At 41.8% G+C, this 21,401-nt stretch overlaps 2 protein-coding genes across 2 annotated transcripts; both read left to right on the forward strand.

Moving 5' to 3' along the window:
- Nucleotides 1-4,574: 4,574 nt before the first annotated feature.
- Nucleotides 4,575-9,003, forward strand: LOC135540376 (tubulin beta-6 chain-like). Its single transcript, XM_064966984.1, has 4 exons — nucleotides 4,575-4,684; nucleotides 6,293-6,401; nucleotides 6,522-6,632; nucleotides 7,285-9,003. Exons 1-4 carry the CDS (start codon nucleotides 4,628-4,630, stop codon nucleotides 8,436-8,438), a joined length of 1,431 nt encoding a protein of 476 aa, XP_064823056.1. The 5' UTR covers nucleotides 4,575-4,627; the 3' UTR covers nucleotides 8,439-9,003.
- Nucleotides 9,004-10,073: 1,070 nt separating this feature from the next.
- On the forward strand, nucleotides 10,074-20,568 carry LOC135540377 (PRELI domain containing protein 3B-like). Its single transcript, XM_064966986.1, has 6 exons — nucleotides 10,074-11,679; nucleotides 12,505-12,673; nucleotides 15,212-15,301; nucleotides 17,919-17,989; nucleotides 18,156-18,258; nucleotides 18,709-20,568. The coding sequence occupies exons 1-6, from the start codon at nucleotides 11,648-11,650 to the stop codon at nucleotides 18,826-18,828; spliced, it is 585 nt and encodes a 194-aa protein (XP_064823058.1). The 5' UTR covers nucleotides 10,074-11,647; the 3' UTR covers nucleotides 18,829-20,568.
- The last annotated feature ends 833 nt before the right edge of the window (nucleotides 20,569-21,401 follow it).

The following is a 21,401-nucleotide window of genomic DNA, read 5'->3' on the forward strand; positions in this document are numbered from 1 at the left end:
GTTTTGAGCAAGTCTTTATTCTTTTTAAAATCATAGTTACTTTGAGATGGTGACGGTCAGGGGTTCATGCGAACTAGTATCACCCTTTCTGCGTGCCACTATAGTCGTGCAGTGTTCAAGTCACATGACATTCGATTTGTTCGTTTTCAGGGTTTTCCCTCAAAATAGCAAAGGGGAAATAGAGAGAACGTAACTTTTGCTACATGTTTTGACCAATAAAGTACAGGTAAATTAAACTATATAAAAATGTGTAATTTGGACCATTCAAACATGCATCATCTCAACCTCAAAAAAAAAAATTGGTTTCTTTTTTTATCGATTAGAAAACGACACAGACCTCGATACATTGTTTCTTAAATCCTCTCACAGTGGAACTGGTGTCATTGTTAGGTATGTTATCGTTCATATCTGATTGACCATGTACCTGGAGACTCACCTGTCAAGATGTTAGCTATTGGTCTGAGATGTCCCCATCTCCGAATCGGGAGGGAGAAGTTTGACTTTCTGCTCACACCATTGTGTTTTGATTGAAAACTCCACCCAAAAATGTATATTTTGCTAGTTGTTTCATTAGTCCATTGATAATGTCGTCCCAAAATATGTCAGCAATGAAGTTTTCAAGATGTACTTAAATAATACAGCCAGTATGAACCATTTGTCATCATACCGGCTCTATTTATGTATTTGGATATTTATACATCTTAACTTGATTGCTGACATGCAGAATGTTTTAGGACTACATCAATAATGAATCAAATACCAAAATGGAGGCTGCTTTAATAGACATTTAGTAAAATGTCATTAACTCATTACGATTGTGAGGGGCTGCAAAAAAGAAATGGTATAAAAACAAACCTCGAGATTGAATTACCCAGCAATGCCTTGCTCAAGTGCATTTTCTGTAAAAAAAAATATTGATATTTATTTTCAACGATATTATTGGCTCAATATTTTGAGTTATGACTTGAAATGTCATTTTTGTCATGTTTGACATATGACCCTGAGTGGAGAATGATTTGAAGCGAAATGCTTATGTGACTAAAGATGCCTATAAGACTCGGGCACAGATTCAGCCTTAAACCTGTACTTAAAAACATTTTCAATTGAGATTCTCCATTGAGTTTGTTTTATAGTCCAGCATTAGGCTTGATTTGTGTCTGAGAAACCACCCGTGTGTGTTTATTAAGTACTGAGATGCATGGACAACCGGATACAAATTAAAACATGCATTTACAGCACTTGCTACATTAGGCCAAAGAAATTTGAATGAAAAGTGTGGCTGAATGATTGATTTATAGTCACCTAAAAGCATTCCTTACCAACTGAAATGTTTATACACCTACAGCTTCTCTATAGTGAATTAACATTAACGGGGGACCTTTCAAAACGACCTGTATTTGGAGAACATTCAGAGGTGTCCTTGATATGACATTACTGTTTGATTTGAATGAGGCTGGAGTTCTGTTTGAGTCTATCCTCTACAGAACCTCACTTTCTACTGTTCTGTTAACTGATCAGAACGGTTCAATTAACATTTAACTGTTCAGTTCTGTTAGCTAACTGTTTGTGGGACTTCTCTTAGCAAGTCACAGTGAATATCTGAGTGTATGTTATTGAATGGGGAAACTGCAGCCAATTTTTGAGAATCACTGATGTTAAATTGAATAACATGTTATTGTTCTCTTGGTCAGGGAAATGTGTATATATGCAGTTAGATTTGGACATTTGGATGTATACTTATGAGTGTTCTGAGTGCGCTGTGTTGAGTTGGCCCACTATTTACCAGTCTGTACACAACACTCCTACCAAACTGTTGTTTTGGTCACAAAAATAAAAAAAAGTTACCAATTTCCCCAATTATTAATAAAAAGTTAAATCAAGATTTAAAGTTAGGGTTGGATGTTAGTATGTCTCCATCTACACTTTGGTGTGTGTGTCGTGGGGGTGTGTGTGGATGAATGATGAGACTTTCCAGAAACATTTCTGGCATCAAAATATGTCAAGGCGTTGTTAGCTCTTTTTTTTCCCCTTCTGGTCATATACAGAGAGATGATATGTATCCTACTGTAGTGGGCCCAGATCAGACTAGTGTCTGACTGTTGTAGATAGACACAACAAGCTATAAGTACAGCTGGTGTGGGCGTTATCAGAGACGCCGCAGAGAGAACAAGACGGGCAGCCTCACAGCTTAACTTGACTTCCTCCTTGGACCCCAACCACAGTTGAGTGATTATGTACAGCACCAGTCAAAAGTTTGGACACACATTTAAGGGTTTTTCTAAATTTGGACTATTTTCTACATTGTAGAATAATAGTGGAAATATCAAAACTATGAAATAACACATGGAGGAACCAAAAAAAGTGTTAAACAATTCAAAATATATTTTATGTTTGAGATTCTTAAAAGGATCCACCCTTTGCCTTGACAGCTTTGCACACTCTTGGCATTCTCTCAACCAGCTTCACCTGGGATGTGTTTCCACCACTTTTGAAAGAGCTCCCACATATGCTGAGCACTTGTTGGCTGCTTTTCCTTCACCCTGCGGCCCGACTCATCTCAATTGAATTGAGGTTGGGTGATTGTGGAGGCCAGGTCATCTGATGCAGCACCATCACTCTCCTTGGTCAAATAGCCCTTACACAGCCTGGAGGTGTGTTGGGTCACACAAATGATTGTCCCACTAAGCCCAAACCAGATTGGATGGCGTATCGCTGCAGAATGCTGTGGTAGCCATGCTGGTTAAGTTTACCTTGAGTACTAAATAAATCACTGACAGTGTCACCAGCAAAGCAACCCCACGTCATAACACCTCCTCCTCCATGCTTCACGGTGGGAAATATACACATCATCTGTTCACCCACACTGCTTCTCACAAAGACACAGCGGTTGAACAAAAAATGACAAATTTGGACTCATCAGACCAAAGGACAGATTTCCACAGATCTAATGTCCTTTGCTCGTTTCTTGGCCCAAGAAAGCCTCTTATTATTGGTGTCCTTTAATATGTGTTTTATATTTTATAAATTTGCAAACATTTCAAAAAACCTGTTTCTGTTTTGTCATCGGGTATTGTGTATAGATTGATGAGGGGAAAAAATGATTTAATCCATTTTAGAAAAAGGCTGGAAAGTAACAAAATATGTAAAATTGAAGGGGTCTGAATACTTTCCTAAAGCCCTGTATAACACACTGTATGCATTCCTTTACTCTATCACTCAAGTGTAGTTGGGGTCCTATGCAGTGGTGGAGAAAGTGCTCAATTGTCATACTTAAGTAAAAGTTAAGATACCTTAATAGAAAATGACTCGAGTGACATTCGTTTACTCCAATTAGGGAAGGAGTGGTTAGGAGGGGAAAAATAAAGAAAAATGACTAAAAGTGAAAGAGAAAGTCACCCAATAAAAATCTACTTGAGAAAAAGTAGAAACGTATCTGGTTTTAAATGTACTTAAGTACAGTGGTAGAAAAAAATTACAAAATTGTCATACTTGAGTAAAAGTAAATACTATACATCAAATTCCTTGTATTAAGCAAACCAGACAGTTCCCACATATACTGAGCACTTGTTGGCTGCTTTTCCTTCACTCGGCGGTCCAACTCATCCCATACCATCTCAATTTGGTTGAGGTCGGGTGATTGTGGAGGCCAGGTCATCTGATGCAGCACTCCATCACTCTCCTTCTTGGTCAAATAGCCCTTACACAGTCTGGAGGTGTGTTGGGTCATTGTCCTATTGAAAAACAAATGATAGTCCCACTAAGCCCAAACCAGACGGGATGGCGTATTGCTGCAGAATGCTCTGGTTGCCATGCTGGTTTAGTGTTCTAAATCTCCAATTTGCACTCCAGACCAAAGGACAGATTTCCACCGGTCTAATGTCCATTGCTCGTATTTCTTAGCCCAAGCAAGTCTCTTCTTCTTATTGGTGTCCTTTAGTAGTGGTTTCTTTGCAGCAATTTGACCATGAAGGCATGATTCATGCAGTCATGCAGTCTCCACTGATGTTGAGATGTGTCTGTTACTTGAACTCTGTGAAGCATTTATTTGGGCTGCAATTTCTGAGGCTGGTAACTAATGAACTTACCCTCTGCAGCAGAGGTAACTGGGTATTCCTTTCCTGTGGCGGTCCTCATAAGAGCTAGTTTCATCATAGTGCTTCATGGGTTTTGCGACTGCACTTGAAGAAACTTTCAAAGTTCTTGAAATTTTACGAATTGACTGACCTTCTTGTCTTAAAGTAATGATGGACTGTTCTCAAATGCATTGAGAAGGAAAGAAATACCACAAATTAAATTTTAAGGCAGCACACCTAATAATTTAAATGCTTTCCAGGTGATTACCTCATGAAGCTGGTTGAGAGAATGCCAAGAGCGTGCAAAGTTGTCATCAAGGCAAAGGGTGGCTATTTAAATGCAAATGAAATGAAAGTCAAAAAGATATTACAGGGTACATGCTGTGACCTGGTGGTTTGGGTGTCACCCTGACGTGACATCAGATGCCCTCTGCAGTATAAAACCCTGGTGAGGAGGCAGTGACATCAGATGCCCTCTGCAGTATAAAACCCTGGGGAGGAGGCAGTGTCATGTCAGATGCCCTTGTGTGTTAGCAGTCTCTAGCTCGCTCATCATGCGTGAAATTGTACATCTACAGATTGGACAGTGTGGAAATCAGATAGGCTCTAAGGTAAATGTACTGTTTACTATTGAAATTAGTTAAATGTGTTTTTATTCACTGAAGGGTTGATAAATTAACAGTTTTATATTCAAAGGGGTTAAAAGTATTTTTTTTATTTACGGAAGGGTTGATAAATTAACAGTTTAATATTCAAAGAAGGTGTTAAATGTATTTTTTATTCATTGAAGTGTTGATAAATTAACAGTTTATATTCAAAGGTGTTAAATGTATTTTTTATTCACCGAAGGGTTGATAAATTAAATGTTTTAATTTCAGATGGTTTAAATGTGTTACATAAACACTATAATGCTTTAGCTCTATGCTTATCTTGATTCCAATCACAGTATATATACTACCGCAAAAACAATATATATATATATATATACTTCAAATGCAGTATATATACTTCCACGAGAAATAAAATAGATATACTTCTACTGCAACTACAATATATTTATATATATACATACATACATACATACATACATACATACATACATACATACATACATACAATATATATATATATATTGTATTTGCAGTATATTTATATATATATATATATATATATATATATATATATATATATATATATATATACTTCCACTGCAAATACAGTATATATACTTCCACTGATAATACAATATATATATATACTTCCACTGATAATACAATATATAAATACTTCCACTGATAATACAATATATAAATACTTCCCACTGAAAATACAATATATATATACTTCCACTGATAATACAATATATATATACTTCCACTGATAATACAATATATAAATACTTCCCACTGAAAATACAATATATATATATATTTCCACTGAAAATACAATATATATATATATATATGTTATTTACATGCAATGAGACTTAGAAACTGGTACAGTAGGGTATGTTACTTGATGATAATGTTGATGCCTTTCCTATACTATTCAGAGTAGTAAAGCACAACATACCTATACATGTAAACCAATTGGCATTCTCTTTAGTATAATATATATATATATATATATATTTCATGTTTGAAATAGTGTATATTGAGCAAGTTCTTGGGTGCTGGCACGTTGCCTGCCGTGGCGGTTGTTGAGTGTGAGTGACAGGGAGTTCCCCAAAGGGCTCTCTGCTCAGAGATAAGAAGGAAGTCGCAGAAGGCTGGTACATTGAAGGGTGGGACATGTTTATCATGGCTGCTGCTGAGGACAAGCAAGAGCAACTGTATGATGTGTTCGATTTTAGCTACGGTTCACCACTATGGATGGCTCACACTTCCTTTTTTTCTACTGTGTTATTGACTTGTTAATTGTTTACTCCATGTGTAACTCTGTGTTGTCTGCTCACACTGCTAAGCTTTATCTTGGCCAGGTCGCAGTTGCAAATGAGAACTTGTTCTCAACTAGCCTACCTGGTTAAATAAAGGTGAAATAAAATAAAATAAATTTAAAAAATCATAATGTGTGTATTGGGCATCTGTTGGTGTCTGGGGGAGTTATCATTAGAGCCTGAGGTTTCCCTGACCTTTTGACCTGTTGAGTTGTACCTGGTTCTGTGTTTTAGCTTTACTTTTGTATCAATGTCTTCACATCTCTCCATCATGTCTTTACAGTTTTGGGAGGTGATCAGCGAGGAGCATGGAATCAGTGCTACAGGAATGTATGAGGGAGATGATCCACTTCAACTGGAGAGGCTCAACGTCTACTTCAACGAGGCAAATGGTAAGAAAAATGGATACATTATTGAAAAATGAAGAGCGTTCTTCAGTCCACAGGACTATCCAGATATATTATCTTGGACCAAATGCAAATCATTTATGACATGTTCATTTGTTCTTCCAGGTGGTAAATACGTTCCCCGGGGCCTGCTCCTTGACCTAGAACCAGGGACCATGGACAGTGTTAGGGGTAGCCGTATAGGAGCTCTCTTCAGGCCAGATAATTTTATACATGGTGAGAGTAACTGTACAACTGATCAAAGTTATTGATGACAGAAACGGGTAAATCTAATCAAAGTTATTGATGACAGAAACGGGTAAATCTAATCAAAGTTATTGATGACAGAAACGGGTAAATCTAATCGAAGTTATTGATGACAGAAACGGGTAAATCTAATCGAAGTTATTGATGACAGAAACGGTACATCTAATAAAAGTTATTGATGATGATGGAAACTCAATAATGATATATTCTGATACTCTTTTGACACTATTGTAATATGCATACTGTATCTTAAAGGGATATTTCACTTTTTTACATTTAAAGTGGCACTCCAGTCTCCTTTTCAACTCATTTAACACATGATTAACTTCACAAAAGGCACATCTCAATAGGTGGTTCGGGTCAGTATAGGTTCCTTTATTGTTCCTCAAGGGGGGGTGCCGATGACATCACAGATTCCTGTCAGACCAACTCATTGAATGCACTACACCTTGAAGGTTGCAGTTGTGCATATTTTACTGTATTTATATTTGGGATATATCGCTTTTCTTGGGATATCGCAGTAAATGTTCAGAAATCACTGGAGAACTTCTTATTTACAATGTAAGTGAGTTGCACTAACATGATGGGCACAATTATCTTTCTGCCGGTTTCTATGCAATAGGAAACTCTGGTGCTGGGAACAACTGGGCCAAGGGCCACTACACAGAGGGAGCAGAGCTTGTGGACACCGTGATTGACAGGGTGCGTCAGGAGAGCGAGGGATGCGACTGCCTTCAGGGCTTCCAGTTCGTCCACTCCCTAGGTGGCGGGACGGGGTCCGGCATGGGCACCCTCATCATCAACAAGATCCGTGAGGAGTACCCCGATCGCATCATGACCAGCTTCAGTGTCCTGCCCTCGCCCAAGGTGTCAGACGTCGTGGTGGAGCCCTACAATGCCACGCTGTCCATCCACCAGCTCCTAGAGAACACGGATGAGACCTTCTGCATCGACAACGAGGCTCTCTATGACATCTGCTTCCGTACGTTGAAGCTCACCAACCCGACCTACGGTGACCTGAACCACCTGGTGTGCATGACCATGAGCGGAGTCACGACCTCCCTGAGGTTCCCAGGCCAGCTCAACGCCGATCTGAGGAAGTTGGCTGTCAACATGGTGCCCTTTCCCCGCCTCCACTTCTTCATGTCGGGCTTTGCACCTCTCACAGCTCGCGGCAGCCAGAAGTACCGCACTCTCTCCGTGCCCGAGCTCACCCAGCAGATGTTCGATGCCCGTAATATGATGACCGCCTGCGATCCCCGAAGAGGGCGCTATCTGACCGTGGCCGGGATGTTCCGTGGCAAGATGTCCACCAAGGAAGTGGACGAGCAGATGCTGATGATGCAACAGAGGAACAGCAACTACTTTGTGGACTGGATCCCTCACAACTGTAAAGTATCCGTGTGTGACATCCCACCTCGGGGGCTCACAATGGCTTCCACCTTCATTGGCAACAACACGGCCATTCAGGAGATCTTCCGTCGCGTAGGAGACCAGTTCTCACTCATGTTCAGGCGCAAGGCCTTCCTTCACTGGTACACTGGCGAAGGCATGGACGAGATGGAGTTCACAGAGGCAGAGAACAATCTGAACGACCTGGTGTCCGAGTACCAGCAGTACCAGGATGCCAAGGCTGACGAGGAGGGTTGGGGGCCCGAGGAGGTGGCTGAGGAAGAGTCGGCTACACCGTCTGCAACGAGAGTTCAGAGTACGGAAGTTACGACGATGGAGACTGTGGCAGAGACTATTGAAACCATTGAGACTGTAGCTGAGTAGATGTGGCATCATCTGCTGTGTGGAATAATCATATTGTCACTGTCTTCTCGGTTCTGAGTAGCAAGGCTGTGACTGGAAGCTTCAACAAGAGTTTTTCCTGATAGTTTATAACAAGGGCCCAGGGTTTTTCCAGGTCAGGTCATGAGGTCAGGGAAAACTTCTGGCCCTACTCTAATATTTGAGTCATAGTGTCCAAAGGAGATATCAGGATAATTGCCTGTTTAATGAAATGTACAGTGTGGTAATAGAGAGCGGTAATTCACTGTCAATTGTCTGCATTTGTATACTGATGTAGGCCTATTTGATGTTTTTTATGAAACTGAATAGATCAGGAAAGAAGCTGTCTGACAAATATAGATAACAAATTCTGTCAATGTTGTAATGTAGACTTGCAGATTTCCCAAACTTGATTGAGATCATATGCAAATTTGAAAAAGCTGTATTTAAAAGGGGAGTATAATGTTCTATTTGTTAATTATTTTGTGCCTCAGCAAATTTAGCAATGTATTCAGTGTGATATTGTGAACCAATTGTATTATATTATTAAAATTCTCCATTATAACAATAGTTCTCTGTGTGCTTATTTTGTGTGGTTCTCCCAAGTTCAAACATTATTGTCAACGAACAATGTCCTAGGCCTGGTTTTAAAGCCCCAAAAACGCTACAACAACATACAGTAGCTAGAACTCAGTCAGTGAGGACAGTTGGCACATAATTCCCTCCCACTCCTCCCATCTGACAGAGAGAGATTACTTGTGACTGTCTCTGTCCAGCTTGATAAGACCATTTGACAACGCAGCGGAATTCCCCTTTTTGTACAGTGATAATATGCTCAGATCAGGCTGAAAGACCCATGAACTGGGCCACCTGAAGACAGAGACTAATCTATGGACTAAAGGCCATGTAGCCTCGGTGGAGGCTGCTGAGGGAAGGACAGCTGAAGACAGAGACTAATCTATGGACTAAAGGCCATGTAGCCTCGGTGGAGGCTGCTGAGGGAAGGACAGCTGAAGACAGAGACTAATCTATGGACTAAAGGCCATGTAGCCTCAGTGGAGGCTGCTGAGGGGAGGACAGCTGAAGACAGAGACTAATCTATGGACTAAAGGCCATGTAGCCTCAGTGGAGGCTGCTGAGGGGAGGACAGCTGAAGACAGAGACTAATCTATGGACTAAAGGCCATGTAGCCTCAGTGGAGGCTGCTGAGGGGAGGACAGCTGAAGACAGAGACTAATCTATGGACTAAAGGCCATGTAGCCTCGGTGGAGGCTGCTGAGGGAAGGACAGCTGAAGACAGAGACTAATCTATGGACTAAAGGCCATGTAGCCTCGGTGGAGGCTGCTGAGGGAAGGACAGCTGAAGACAGAGACTAATCTATGGACTAAAGGCCATGTAGCCTCGGTGGAGGCTGCTGAGGGAAGGACAGCTGAAGACAGAGACTAATCTATGGACTAAAGGCCAGGCTGTAGCCTCGGTGGAGGCTGCTGAGGGAAGGACAGCTGAAGACAGAGACTAATCTATGGACTAAAGGCCATGTAGCCTCGGTGGAGGCTGCTGAGGGGAGGACAGCTGAAGACAGAGACTAATCTATGGACTAAAGGCCATGTAGCCTCAGTGGAGGCTGCTGAGGGAGGACAGCTGAAGACAGAGACTAATCTATGGACTAAAGGCCATGTAGCCTCAGTGGAGGCTGCTGAGGGGAGGACAGCTGAAGACAGAGACTAATCTATGGACTAAAGGCCATGTAGCCTCGGTGGAGGCTGCTGAGGGGAGGACAGCTGAAGACAGAGACTAATCTATGGACTAAAGGCCATGTAGCCTCGGTGGAGGCTGCTGAGGGAAGGACAGCTGAAGACAGAGACTAATCTATGGACTAAAGGCCATTTAGCCTCGGTGGAGGCTGCTGAGGGGAGGACAGCTGAAGACAGAGACTAATCTATGGACTAAAGGCCATGTAGCCTCAGTGGAGGCTGCTGAGGGGAGGACAGCTGAAGACAGAGACTAATCTATGGACTAAAGGCCATGTAGCCTCAGTGGAGGCTGCTGATGGGAGGACAGCTGAAGACAGAGACTAATCTATGGACTAAAGGCCATGTAGCCTCAGTGGAGGCTGCTGAGGGGAGGACAGCTGAAGACAGAGACTAATCTATGGACTAAAGGCCATGTAGCCTCAGTGGAGGCTGCTGAGGGGAGGACAGCTCATAATAATGGCTGGAATGGAGCAAATGGAATGGAATCAAACACATGGAAACCATGGAAACCATGGTGTTGATGTATTTGCTAACATTCCAACTATTCCGCTCCAGCCATTACCACGAGCCTGTTCTCCCCAATTAAGGTGCCACAAACCAACCTCATGTGATAGGAATGTAGCTTAGAAAGAAATGATATAATCTATAACAGAGGATAATGACCGAACATTCAGTCAGCTCTGCAGTAGCAGTAGTATACTCAGAGGACACCACATCCAAGACCATGTTTACTCAGGATCAAGGTTGGACACACATTGAGTGATTGATTAGTTATGTAACCTCACTGAAGGGGATAAATGTAAACATTGTCCAATTGTTTTTAATATACTGTGATCCTATGTGGAAAGTGGAATGGTCTAGAGGTCGGCAGTGTTTTCGCTGCTCCCTTGTACTTGATCAATGAATTAAGGCCACTAATGAGTAAACAACTCCACTCACTGGTTGTCTAGGTCTTAATTGAAAGGAAAAAAACAAACACCTGCAGACACTAGATCCTCCATGGAAGGTGTTTGACACCTCTGAGCTAGAGGATAGAGATCCTATTGAGGAGAGAAAGCAAATCATCGTTGAAAAACATTACTATTAATGTGTTTATTTATTCAATGAATAAAAATGGATTCAACATTAAGTCTACCTCATAGGACGTTATTCAAATTTGCCTTTGATATAAAGAACATGCACACGCCAACATGCCAAAACTTGTGCCTGCCAGAAGAACATCCTGTCTAGTAGGCGCGTGTGTTTTGTTTTCCACTCCGACTGTGCGTTGTCGACCGCTGTCAATCAACGCCGGGGAATGCGGCGGAAGTGCGCCACACAAACACATGTCCCATGACTGCGCGTCGTAGGTAGAGAGGTGGGGGGAGGGGTTTGCGCTGGGTGTTTTCTGAACGTGGGCGGTTTTCCCAACAGTGTGACTGCAATCACCGGCTGATTCACTCCTAAGCTCCCCGACCATGAAGATCTGGACATCGGAACACATTTTCAAGTGAGTAGCCAGATTTCTATCTATTCATTGATTTGTTCGTGTTGTTTCGCTTAGTATCCGATTTTGTCTTGAATTAACTGACTGAAGAATTCAACTTCACGATTTGTAACTTGGATCCCATGTGGATTTGGGTTTAGTCAGCAAAAGTTAACTAGCTAGTTATTTCAATGACTGAGAATCCTGACCCTGGCAGTTTGTATCAGTTAAACAGCATCTGAATATTTTAACTCAGCAGCTTCTAGCGGTCAGTGTCAGATTGCAGCGGAATTGCGTAACCCGTTAGCACGTCGTAGTAGCAACCTTTCCCCTAGTAGTTGATGCGCCTCCGAGATGCGTCACACCGCAAACACATGGCTTCTGCCTCCTCCAATGCAACCTAGATTCTTCGTCGAGAAAGAATCAATCCGTGGATACATTTAGGCTATTTTACAAGTCAAAGCTCCAGTTTAAAAAAACGGATGACACTCAGATGCTATGTAGACAGAGTTGAATTAAACCCGTGAGGCTTTAGACTTCCATATCTGTTATCAGAGCATGTTACCCCCTGTCCTGCTCACTGCACCGATGAATAATAATCAACTCGTAGAGGCTGTGGCACATCAATAGACGAATGTTCATAGCGCTAAACGGCACCTTTTTCTTCCACACAAGTGCTTAAATAAATATAGAATTGTCATGAATTGCACTTGTGATTTCAACTTCAATGTTAAAGAAAGTGTGTTTTATTATCCATGTATTTCAGTGTCTGACTGCCATGTGGATATCAGTAAAAACGTGCGTAATATAAATTGATTGCTGATAACAAACTGTTTATCCCCTCCACAGCCATCCTTGGGAGACAGTCACCAAGGCTGCGATGCAGAAGTACCCCAACCCCATGAACCCCAGTGTGTTTGGGGTGGATGTGTTGGACCGTAGTGTGGACACACGGGGACGCCTGCACAGCAACCGGCTGCTGAGCGCTGAGTGGGGCCTGCCTTCCATCGTCAAGTCGGTAAGTGTTTGTTGTTATTTTTATAGAAATTCAAACACGTAGAGGTATACAGGATCTAGATAGATCAGAATGAAAGACAGGATCTATCACAGTATATTCTACTTTAGCAACATAATAGTAAGCAGCCTGGGTGTCATACTAGCCTTTTCGTTCAGCATTTTCTCTGCAATAGCCCTAGAAATAAGAAAATGAAATGTTTATCCGTAAATACCGTCTTGCTGTACTTTCATTTTATGAAGCTTGACGTATCTTTTGACTTGACCTGCTGTTTCAAACCTTTCAACTGCTGTGTGACGGAAAAAAATGTGGGGTGTCATGGTTTGAGACTCCTACCTGGTAGACTGCTCCTAGTACCCCCAACTTCAGTGTTACTCGAGTTCATAGCCTAGCTTCACAGCCATATCTCAGTTACACATTCTCACACACTCTGCGTCAGGCCAGGCAATGCCTCTTCCATTATGTAGTAGTTGACCTTGGCCCCCAATACTCCCAGTTGTAGGGTGCTATTCCTGGACATAGGGGAGTAGGGGGTGGTAAGAGTAGCAGGCTCGCTGCCCACCGCTACCCGTGGCACGAGACTGCATTGCTCTATGTCTGGCACATGCTGTCCTGAACAAGCTGGTACCATTCCTGTTCCTAGTATCCTGTCCTGGCAGTACAGAGCTACCCCTATAAAACACAACCCTCTTATCAGTGATGCAACAGGCAGACCTCGACCTATGCTGCCAGGGGCCTGCTGTAACAGGTGGAGGGAGGGGCCTACTCAGGGCTGCTTTGAATGGTTTCCAGTCTCATCACCATGTTCTTGTCTGGTGTAGCTATTAAACACTGTCTATAATTAGTTTACTCTTTGCTGCATATGCAAATTGCCACAAGATTACAGTTACGACTATTATGACTACAAAGGCATTGTAAAAGATTAGGAGATTTAATTTAATCTTCATTTATTGACCAGGTAGACTAACTTCAGTTTTAAAATGACAGTTCATACACATCTTATTCTTCAGTTTTTTGGGGGCAAATATTCCTATTATTTTTCCTTTGAAATTAGGTAATCTCCAGAGCTCTGATCTGACCCATAGTCTAGTACTATGGAAGCATTAATCACTGTGCTCCTCCCTTGCCTGGTCCTTTAATCTTAGCCCCCAGAAACTGGTGCTGTGCCGAGAGCCTACTCAACTCTGCCCTTTGGTAAGGATCCTGGGAGGGAAGGTCGGCAGAGTCATTGACAGGACACTGTCTCCTGGGCTTTAATTCAAAAAGCCTCTCATGGTAGGAGTGCTGATCTAGGATCAGATTCCCCATGCCCATATACATCAATCAATCAATTGTATTTATAAAGCCCTTCATACATCAGCTGATGTCACAAAGTGCTGTACAGAAACCCAGCCTAAAACCCCAAACAGCAAGCAATGCAGGTGTAGAAGCACGGTGGCTAGGAAAAACTCTATAGAAAGTCAGGAAACTAGGAAGAAACCTAGAGAGGAACCAGGCTATGTGGGGTGGCCAGTCCTCTTCTGGCTGTGCCGGGTAGAGATTATAACAGAACATGGCCAAGATGTTCAAATGTTCATAAATGACCAGCAGGGTCAGATAATAATAGTCAGCACCTCAGGAGTAAATGTCAGTTGGCTTTTCATAGCCGATCATTCAGAGTATCTCTACAGCACCTTCTGTCTCTAGAGAGTTGAAAACAGCAGGTCTGGAACAAGGTAGCACGTCCGGTGAACAGGTCAGGGTTCCATAGCCGCAGGCAGAACAGTTGAAACTGGAGCAGCAGCACGACCAGGTGGACTGGGGACAATAAGGAGTCATCATGCCAGGTAGTCCTGAGGTGTGGTCCTAGGGCTCAGGTCCTCCGAGAGAGAAATAGAGAGAGTGTACTTAAATTCGCACAGGGGACAGGATAAATACTTCAGATTTAAAAGACAGACCCTAGCCCCCCGACATAAACTATTGCAGCATAAATACTGGAGGCTGAGACGAGGGGTCGGGAGAGACTGTGGCCCCGTCCGATGATACCCAGTGACAAACAGGCAGGGCATCTGATTTATTATGACCTGAAAAGTAAAAGTGATCCTAGATTAACTCTACTACCCAGACGTTGTGTAGATTGGGGCACGTGGTCACAAAAAGTCTGGGTAGCAGTGATATTAATAGCAAATATTAAAATCACTCACAGGGCATTGACATCGTCGGAGAATCTCTGAGACTGCCAATAAACTGAGACAGAAAATATGACCGACCTTTTAGAAAAGAACAATACTATAAATGAGTTGACTGTTGAGTGGAGGCCAAGTGTACAGTAGATTACTGAGAAACCAGATGAACCGATCTGTTCGAAGCAGCACTATCTGACTAGTCCACAGACATGTCCTATATACCTAGCTAGTGCACAAAGGAACCCGTCTAATACATGTTACTACTGGCTCGGCCGTGGAGATCCGTGCAGGATGGACACTGTGCTCCGTCAGGACATTTGAATGACACTTACCTGGTGCTTTGATCATGTGGGTTCTGTTCTCTCTCTCATTCCAGATCATTGGCAGAACACAGACGTGCACATACATCCAGGAACATTCTGTAGTGGACCCCATTGAAAAGACATTCGAGCTTCAATCTTCAAATGTGAGTTCTGAAACTTTTTATGGTTTCAGCATAATGTTGTGTATATAATACTTGTTGACATTGAGACATACACTGAGTGTAGTTAACATTAAGAACACCTGCTATTTCCATGATAGACTGACCAGGTGAAAGCTATGATTCTTTATTGATGTCACCTGTTAAATCCACTTCAAATCAGTGAAGATGAAGGGGAGGAGACAGGTTTAAGAAGGATTTTTAAGCCTGGAGACAATCGAGACATGGATTGTGTATGTGTGCCATTCAGAGAATGAATGGGCAAGACAAAATATTGAAGTGCCTTTGAACAGGGTATGGTAGTAGGTGCCAGGGGCACCGGTTTGTGTCAAGAACGGCAACGCTGCTGGGTTTTTCACGCTCAACAGTTTCCCGTCTGTATCAAGAATGGTCCACCACTCAAAGGACATCCAGCCAACTTGACACAACTGTAGGAAGCATTGGGGGGGTGCGCAACTCAACATTAGGAAGGTGTTCTTAATGTTTTGTACACTCAGTATACATGTAAAGTGGGAAACAGTATGTAAACATTATTAGAGTTACCAGTGTTCAGTGACTATGTGCACTACCGTTGAAAGGTTTGGGTCACTGAGAAATGTCCTTGTTTTTTAAAGAAAAGCAAAACATTTTGTCCAGTAAAATATAAAATTGATCAGAAATACAGTGTAGACTGTAGACATTGTTGATGTTGTAAATGACTATTGTAGCTGGAAACGGCTGATTTTTAATGGAATATCTACTTAGGCGTACAGAGGCCCACTCAGCAACCAACACTCCTGTGTTCCAATGGCACATTTTGTTAGCTAATCAAAGTTTATCATTTTAAAAGGTTAATTGATCATTAGAAAACCCTTGTGCAATTATGTTAGCACTGCTGAAAACTGTTCTGATTTAAAGAAGCAATAAAACTGGCCTTCTTTAGACTTGTTGAGTATCTGGAGCATCAGCATTTGTGGGTTCGATTACAGGCTCAAAATGGCCACAAACAAAGAACTTTCTTCTGAAACTCGTCAGTCTATTCTTGTTCTGAGAAATGAAGGCTATTCCATGCGAGAAATTGGCAAGAAACTGAAGATCTCGTACAAAGCTGTGTTCTACTCCCGTCACAGAACAGCACAAACTGTCTCTAACCAGAATAGAAAGAGGAGTGGGTGCACAACTGAGCAAGAGGACAAGTACATGAGACTCTCTGTTTCTCAAACTAGATGCCCCACAAGTCGTCAACTGGTAGCTTCATTAAATAGTACCCACAAAACACCAGTCTCAACGTCAACAGTGAAGAGTAGACTCCGGGATGCTGGCCGCCTAGGCAGAGTTCCTCTGTCCAGTGTCTGTTCTTTTGCCCATATTAATATTTTCTTTTTATTGGCCAGTCTGAGATATGGCAGCAGTCTAAGGTTCAGGGCAAGCTACTTGGTGGAGGCTGGATTAGTGGTGACTGTTTTATTTAGCCTCAATAGAAGCAGTTTCTCAAAATCTCATTCCCAGTTAGGGGTGCAACTCAATATTACCAAGGTGTTCTTAAAGTTTTGTACACTCAGTGTATATCTGTTTCGTAGGTGGCATGTTGTAGACCTGTAGCCTGGCTGTTGCATTAATTTGTTACAAGACCAGACCTGTAACCATTTACAAAACATGCTGTGTTGAAGAACCTGAAACTCTGGAAGCTGTCCTGGTCTCATTTCCAATAGCAGATGAGTGTGTCTGAGAACCGAGGAACCCTGAATGTAATGAGCCAAATGGTTTGATATTTATGGAAGGTCTACCTTGTTCTGTACTGAACAAAAATATAAGCGCATCATACAACAATTTCTATGATTTTACTAAGTTACAGTTCATATAAGGAAATTAGTCAATTGAAATAAATTCATTAGGCCCTAATCTATGGATTTCACATGACTGGGTAGGGTAGCCAAACCCACCCACTGGGGTGCCAGGCCCAGCTAATCAGAAAGAGTTTCTCCCCACAAAAGAGCTTTATTACAGACAGAAATGCTCTTCTGACGATCCCACAGGTGAAGAAGACTGATTCAGAGGTCCTGGGCTGGCGTGGTTACACGTGGTCTGCAGTTGAGGCCAGTTGGACGTACTGCCAAATTCTCTAAAACAACGTTGGAGGCGGTTTATGGTAGAGAAATTAACATTCAATTCTCTGGCAACAGCTCTGGTGGACATTCCGACAGTCAGCATGACAATTGCATGCTCCCTCAAAACATCTGTGGCATTGTGTTGTGACAAAACTGCACATTTTAGAGTGGCATTTTATTGTCCCCAGCACAAAGTGCACCTGTGTAATGATCATGCTGTTTAATCAGCTTCTTGATATGCCACACCTGTCAGGCAGATGGATTGTCTTGGCAAAGGAAAAATGCTCACTAACAAGGAGGTAAACAAATTTGTGCACAAAAATAAGAGAAATAAGGTTTTTGTGCGTATGGAACATTTCTGGGGTCTTTTATTTCAGCTCATGAAACATGGGACCAACACTTTACAATTTGCGCGTTATATTTTTTGTTCAGTATAGTTCACAGTAATTTAGAGTGAATGTGTGTAAACCCCCGAACGTGTCTAATGCTGTCTGCCTCTATGATTCTCTCTGCAGATCACATTCACTAACATGGTGTCAGTGGCTGAGAAGCTTACATACAGACCACATCCTGATGACGCAGAGAAGTAAGTACAGTCAAACCAAGGAAGGCTTTACCTACTTTGTTCCATGCTTACAGTGTATCAGGGGCTACTTAAAATGGGAGATTTCAATCTCCAATGTCACTTCCCTGGTTAAATAAAGGATAAATGCATTATATTATAGACAAATTCTCCACTCTTGTCTGTGCAGGACGATATTGACTCAAGAAGCTCTCATCTCAGTCAAAGGGGTTAGTCTGAGTAGCTACCTGGAGGGAGTGATGGCTAGCACCATCTCTGCAAACGCAGGCAAGGTACGCGATCTCTGTCTTCACCTCACCTACTCAGATGGCTGGTTAAAGGAACACTTCTATTTTCATGTAGTTTGAAAAAAAACCTCATGACGTCCATGATAGCTTGGTCTCAGATCTCTTCGTGCTGTATAGCCTACACCTATGCTCGTGTTTGGCATGACAACATCCATCGGAGCTATACAACACAACCAGATCCGGGACCAGGCTATGTCCTTTTGAAATCTGAGATCATTTATATTGTTTCAAATATATATTTAAAAAAAATCAAATCAAATTTATTTATATAGCCCTTCGTACATCAGCTGATATCTCAAAGTGCTGTACAGAAACCCAGCCTAAAACCCCAAACAGCAAGCAATGCAGGTGTAGAAGCACGGTGGCTAGGAAAAACTCCCTAGAAAAAAAAAATTTCAACTTCTAATTTGTCTCCTCCTCCTCTTCCTCCATCAGGGTCGTGAGGCGATGGAGTGGGTGATCAGGAAGCTAAATGCAGAGATCGAAGAGCTGGCAGCCGCTGCCCGCGGCACCATAAGGCCTCCCATGGCTGCTGCTATGACTTCAGAGAAATGATACCTCTGAGTTCCCAGCGACCAGCCTGGGGACATTGTTCTCCTCCTGCGTCACAACAGACTCCACCTCCCTTTAGACTGGTCTGATTCTCATCAACTGGACAGGAATCAGATCTACATGTTTGATTACAATTCAAGTACTGTATTTATTGTTATTATTTAAGTACTAACTGAAATGAAGGGAACAACGGTAATCCTAGTATATATATTTTTTTTAAACATTTTATAGGCGAGGAGCATCTCAAATGCAGTGTCTGTTGGAGTAGAATGTAAATATTCTCAGTTGCTCTGTGCCCAAGTTTGAGACGAGAGCAGGTCATGTTATCAGCATGCAGTAGTACTATAGCCTCAGGGACCGTGTCAAATATAGAGGACGGTTCAACGAGTAACAACTTGGTTCTGCTAGCCTGGTGCCAGAGTTGGCAAGAGAGCACAAACAGATCTGGGACCAGGCTAAGACCGTATCAGAGGTTATTGAATAAATCCTGGGGATGCAATCACCTATAACAGACAGAACAAGAACAGTTTCAACATGCTGCATTTTAATACCGTCTTCCCTGCGCAAAGCTGCACCTAAATGAAGAATGGTAAGGCGTGGTTGGGGTTTTTCATACTTGACAGTGACATATATTTATTGAGTGAAATCACTGACAGGGGGGGGGTGTAAATGTGACTTTGGGAAGAAGAAACAGATAAGAAACGTACGATTCCTCACTAAATATTACTAATGGATTGTTCTTCGGTGCCTCAGCAGTCTGACCCTCTGCCAGCACAAAATGTCTGTGTTCTCAGAGGGTCATGACCCCCAACAATGAATACATTTTCTAACGCACATACTGTACAGAAGAGAGGGGTCGTGCTCCGGGCCCTCCAGTAATATTCTGCATTCTCTCCCAAGAGTGAAACTAAGTATTTAAATAATACAAAATAAGTGTTTTGGTTAAATGTTCTGTACTGCTATAGCCTCCAGTATGTTATGGAAATGTCTGCTATGTTTGACGTATGGATAGAATATATTATTTATTTGATGTATATAGAGAGAAGAATGTGTTTTTAATTTGGTTGTAAACAATGGTACTTGTTGTCAGTGGTACTTACTACCTGGGATGTCCAGTATATATTCTAGATCATAACCCTGAGGAGATCAAATGCCTCTGCTACCAACTCTATGGGCTGGTTTCCTGTACGCAGATCAAGCTTAACACTGGACTATTGCTATGTTGTGTTTTTAATCCAGGACTAGGTGTAATCTGTGCAAACCTGACCAGAATGTTTTGTCTTGTGTCTATGGTGAAAACTTGTGTTGTCAAGGAAAGAAAGATGCTACAGTCAGTACGTGAGATGTATGCATTCCAAAAACCACGCCAGTTTGCATTCTCAATACAGTTGTGTTATGTTGCCAGAGTCCGTTCTAATGTGCTTTGAAGTGGTAATGTCAAATATTCCTGGTTTGTTAATGAATGTTCTGACATGACCTGATGTTAGAACAAAGGGACATTTTGATCGTTCTAACATGTAAGGATGAATTTTGTGGGTGTTTTTAAAAAATATATTTATTTTTTTTACCCATATTTAGAATAAAAGAACTTTAACTCTACACCTGCACAACAATAAAACTCAGTTGGTGCTGGAGTCATAATGGATTCAAATGCTTCTGTAAACTCAAGTTCCAAATGGTCAAACAGAAATGAAGACCAGGCATGTTGGTTTACATGAAAGAAATAAAGTCCTCTAAAATATGTTTTCTTTCACATTTGTTGTTTGAGCTCAGATAAGTAATTTAAATGTTTATGATTGTCGCTGCATACATTTTAATTCTCTACTTTGACAAAAATTTGTGGAATAGGGTTTTATGGCAAAGCTGTCTGCACTTTTCCGGGACCTGTGTATTTTGAGCAGCCAATATGCCTGCAATTTTATTATTTTTTTTAGGGGGAAAAGAGGTTGAGATGGTGGCAGAAAATGCCCTACCACAGCTCTAGGATCAGATTACCCAACGCCCAAATCCTATCCTTGAGTTAACTGATGTACTTTTCCTTTCCAAGGCTGCAAACCGCCAAGTCTAAGGGTAGAGCTCGAATAAATTCAAGCCCCTTTGGTGCTGCCATAGTTACACTAGAAGTGCCCTTCCAAGAAGGCTTGAGGTCAATGGCCACAGATAAAATGATGTCAAATCATGTTATATCTACAGTAGCTTTGATTGGACTGATCATGTCAACATCATACTTTTAAAATCTTAGCTAACAGTCCTCATGAATCAAGTTGACAATCTACTGGCAAATCCTTGTCATATGAAGAGAAATTATAGATAAAATGTATCGGTGCTCATCGGCCATTGGACATGAACATTACACAAGTTGGAAATCGCAAATTCAACGAGTGGTTTGGAAGGAGTCCGTGGCTAACTGCAAGCATTGCAAAACAATCATTAGCCTGCTATTCAGTGGAGTGGCTTTGTGGTCTCAAGTCTTTGATTAAGGGTCTCTTTTCCTAGTTTATAATGATAAACATTCAACATTGGCCACGTCAGTGAAGCATGATTTGTGCCGCGCACAAAACAACTTAACTCGGAAC

This window comes from Oncorhynchus masou, chromosome 5 (assembly GCF_036934945.1).
Source record: "Oncorhynchus masou masou isolate Uvic2021 chromosome 5, UVic_Omas_1.1, whole genome shotgun sequence".
NCBI classification, from domain to species: domain Eukaryota; kingdom Metazoa; phylum Chordata; class Actinopteri; order Salmoniformes; family Salmonidae; genus Oncorhynchus; species Oncorhynchus masou.

Bases quoted from the DNA above. Each gene is read 5' to 3' on its own strand.
- LOC135540376 (XM_064966984.1), top strand. From the start codon at position 4,628: ATGCGTGAAATTGTACATCTACAGATTGGACAGTGTGGAAATCAGATA. The intron at 6,402-6,521 runs GTAAGAAAAATG...TTGTTCTTCCAG, and splicing joins CTACTTCAACGAGGCAAATG to GTGGTAAATACGTTCCCCGG. The intron at 6,633-7,284 runs GTGAGAGTAACT...TCTATGCAATAG, and splicing joins GCCAGATAATTTTATACATG to GAAACTCTGGTGCTGGGAAC.
- LOC135540377 (XM_064966986.1), top strand. From the start codon at position 11,648: ATGAAGATCTGGACATCGGAACACATTTTCAA. The intron at 11,680-12,504 runs GTGAGTAGCCAG...TCCCCTCCACAG, and splicing joins ACATCGGAACACATTTTCAA to CCATCCTTGGGAGACAGTCA. The intron at 18,259-18,708 runs GTACGCGATCTC...TTCCTCCATCAG, and splicing joins TCTCTGCAAACGCAGGCAAG to GGTCGTGAGGCGATGGAGTG.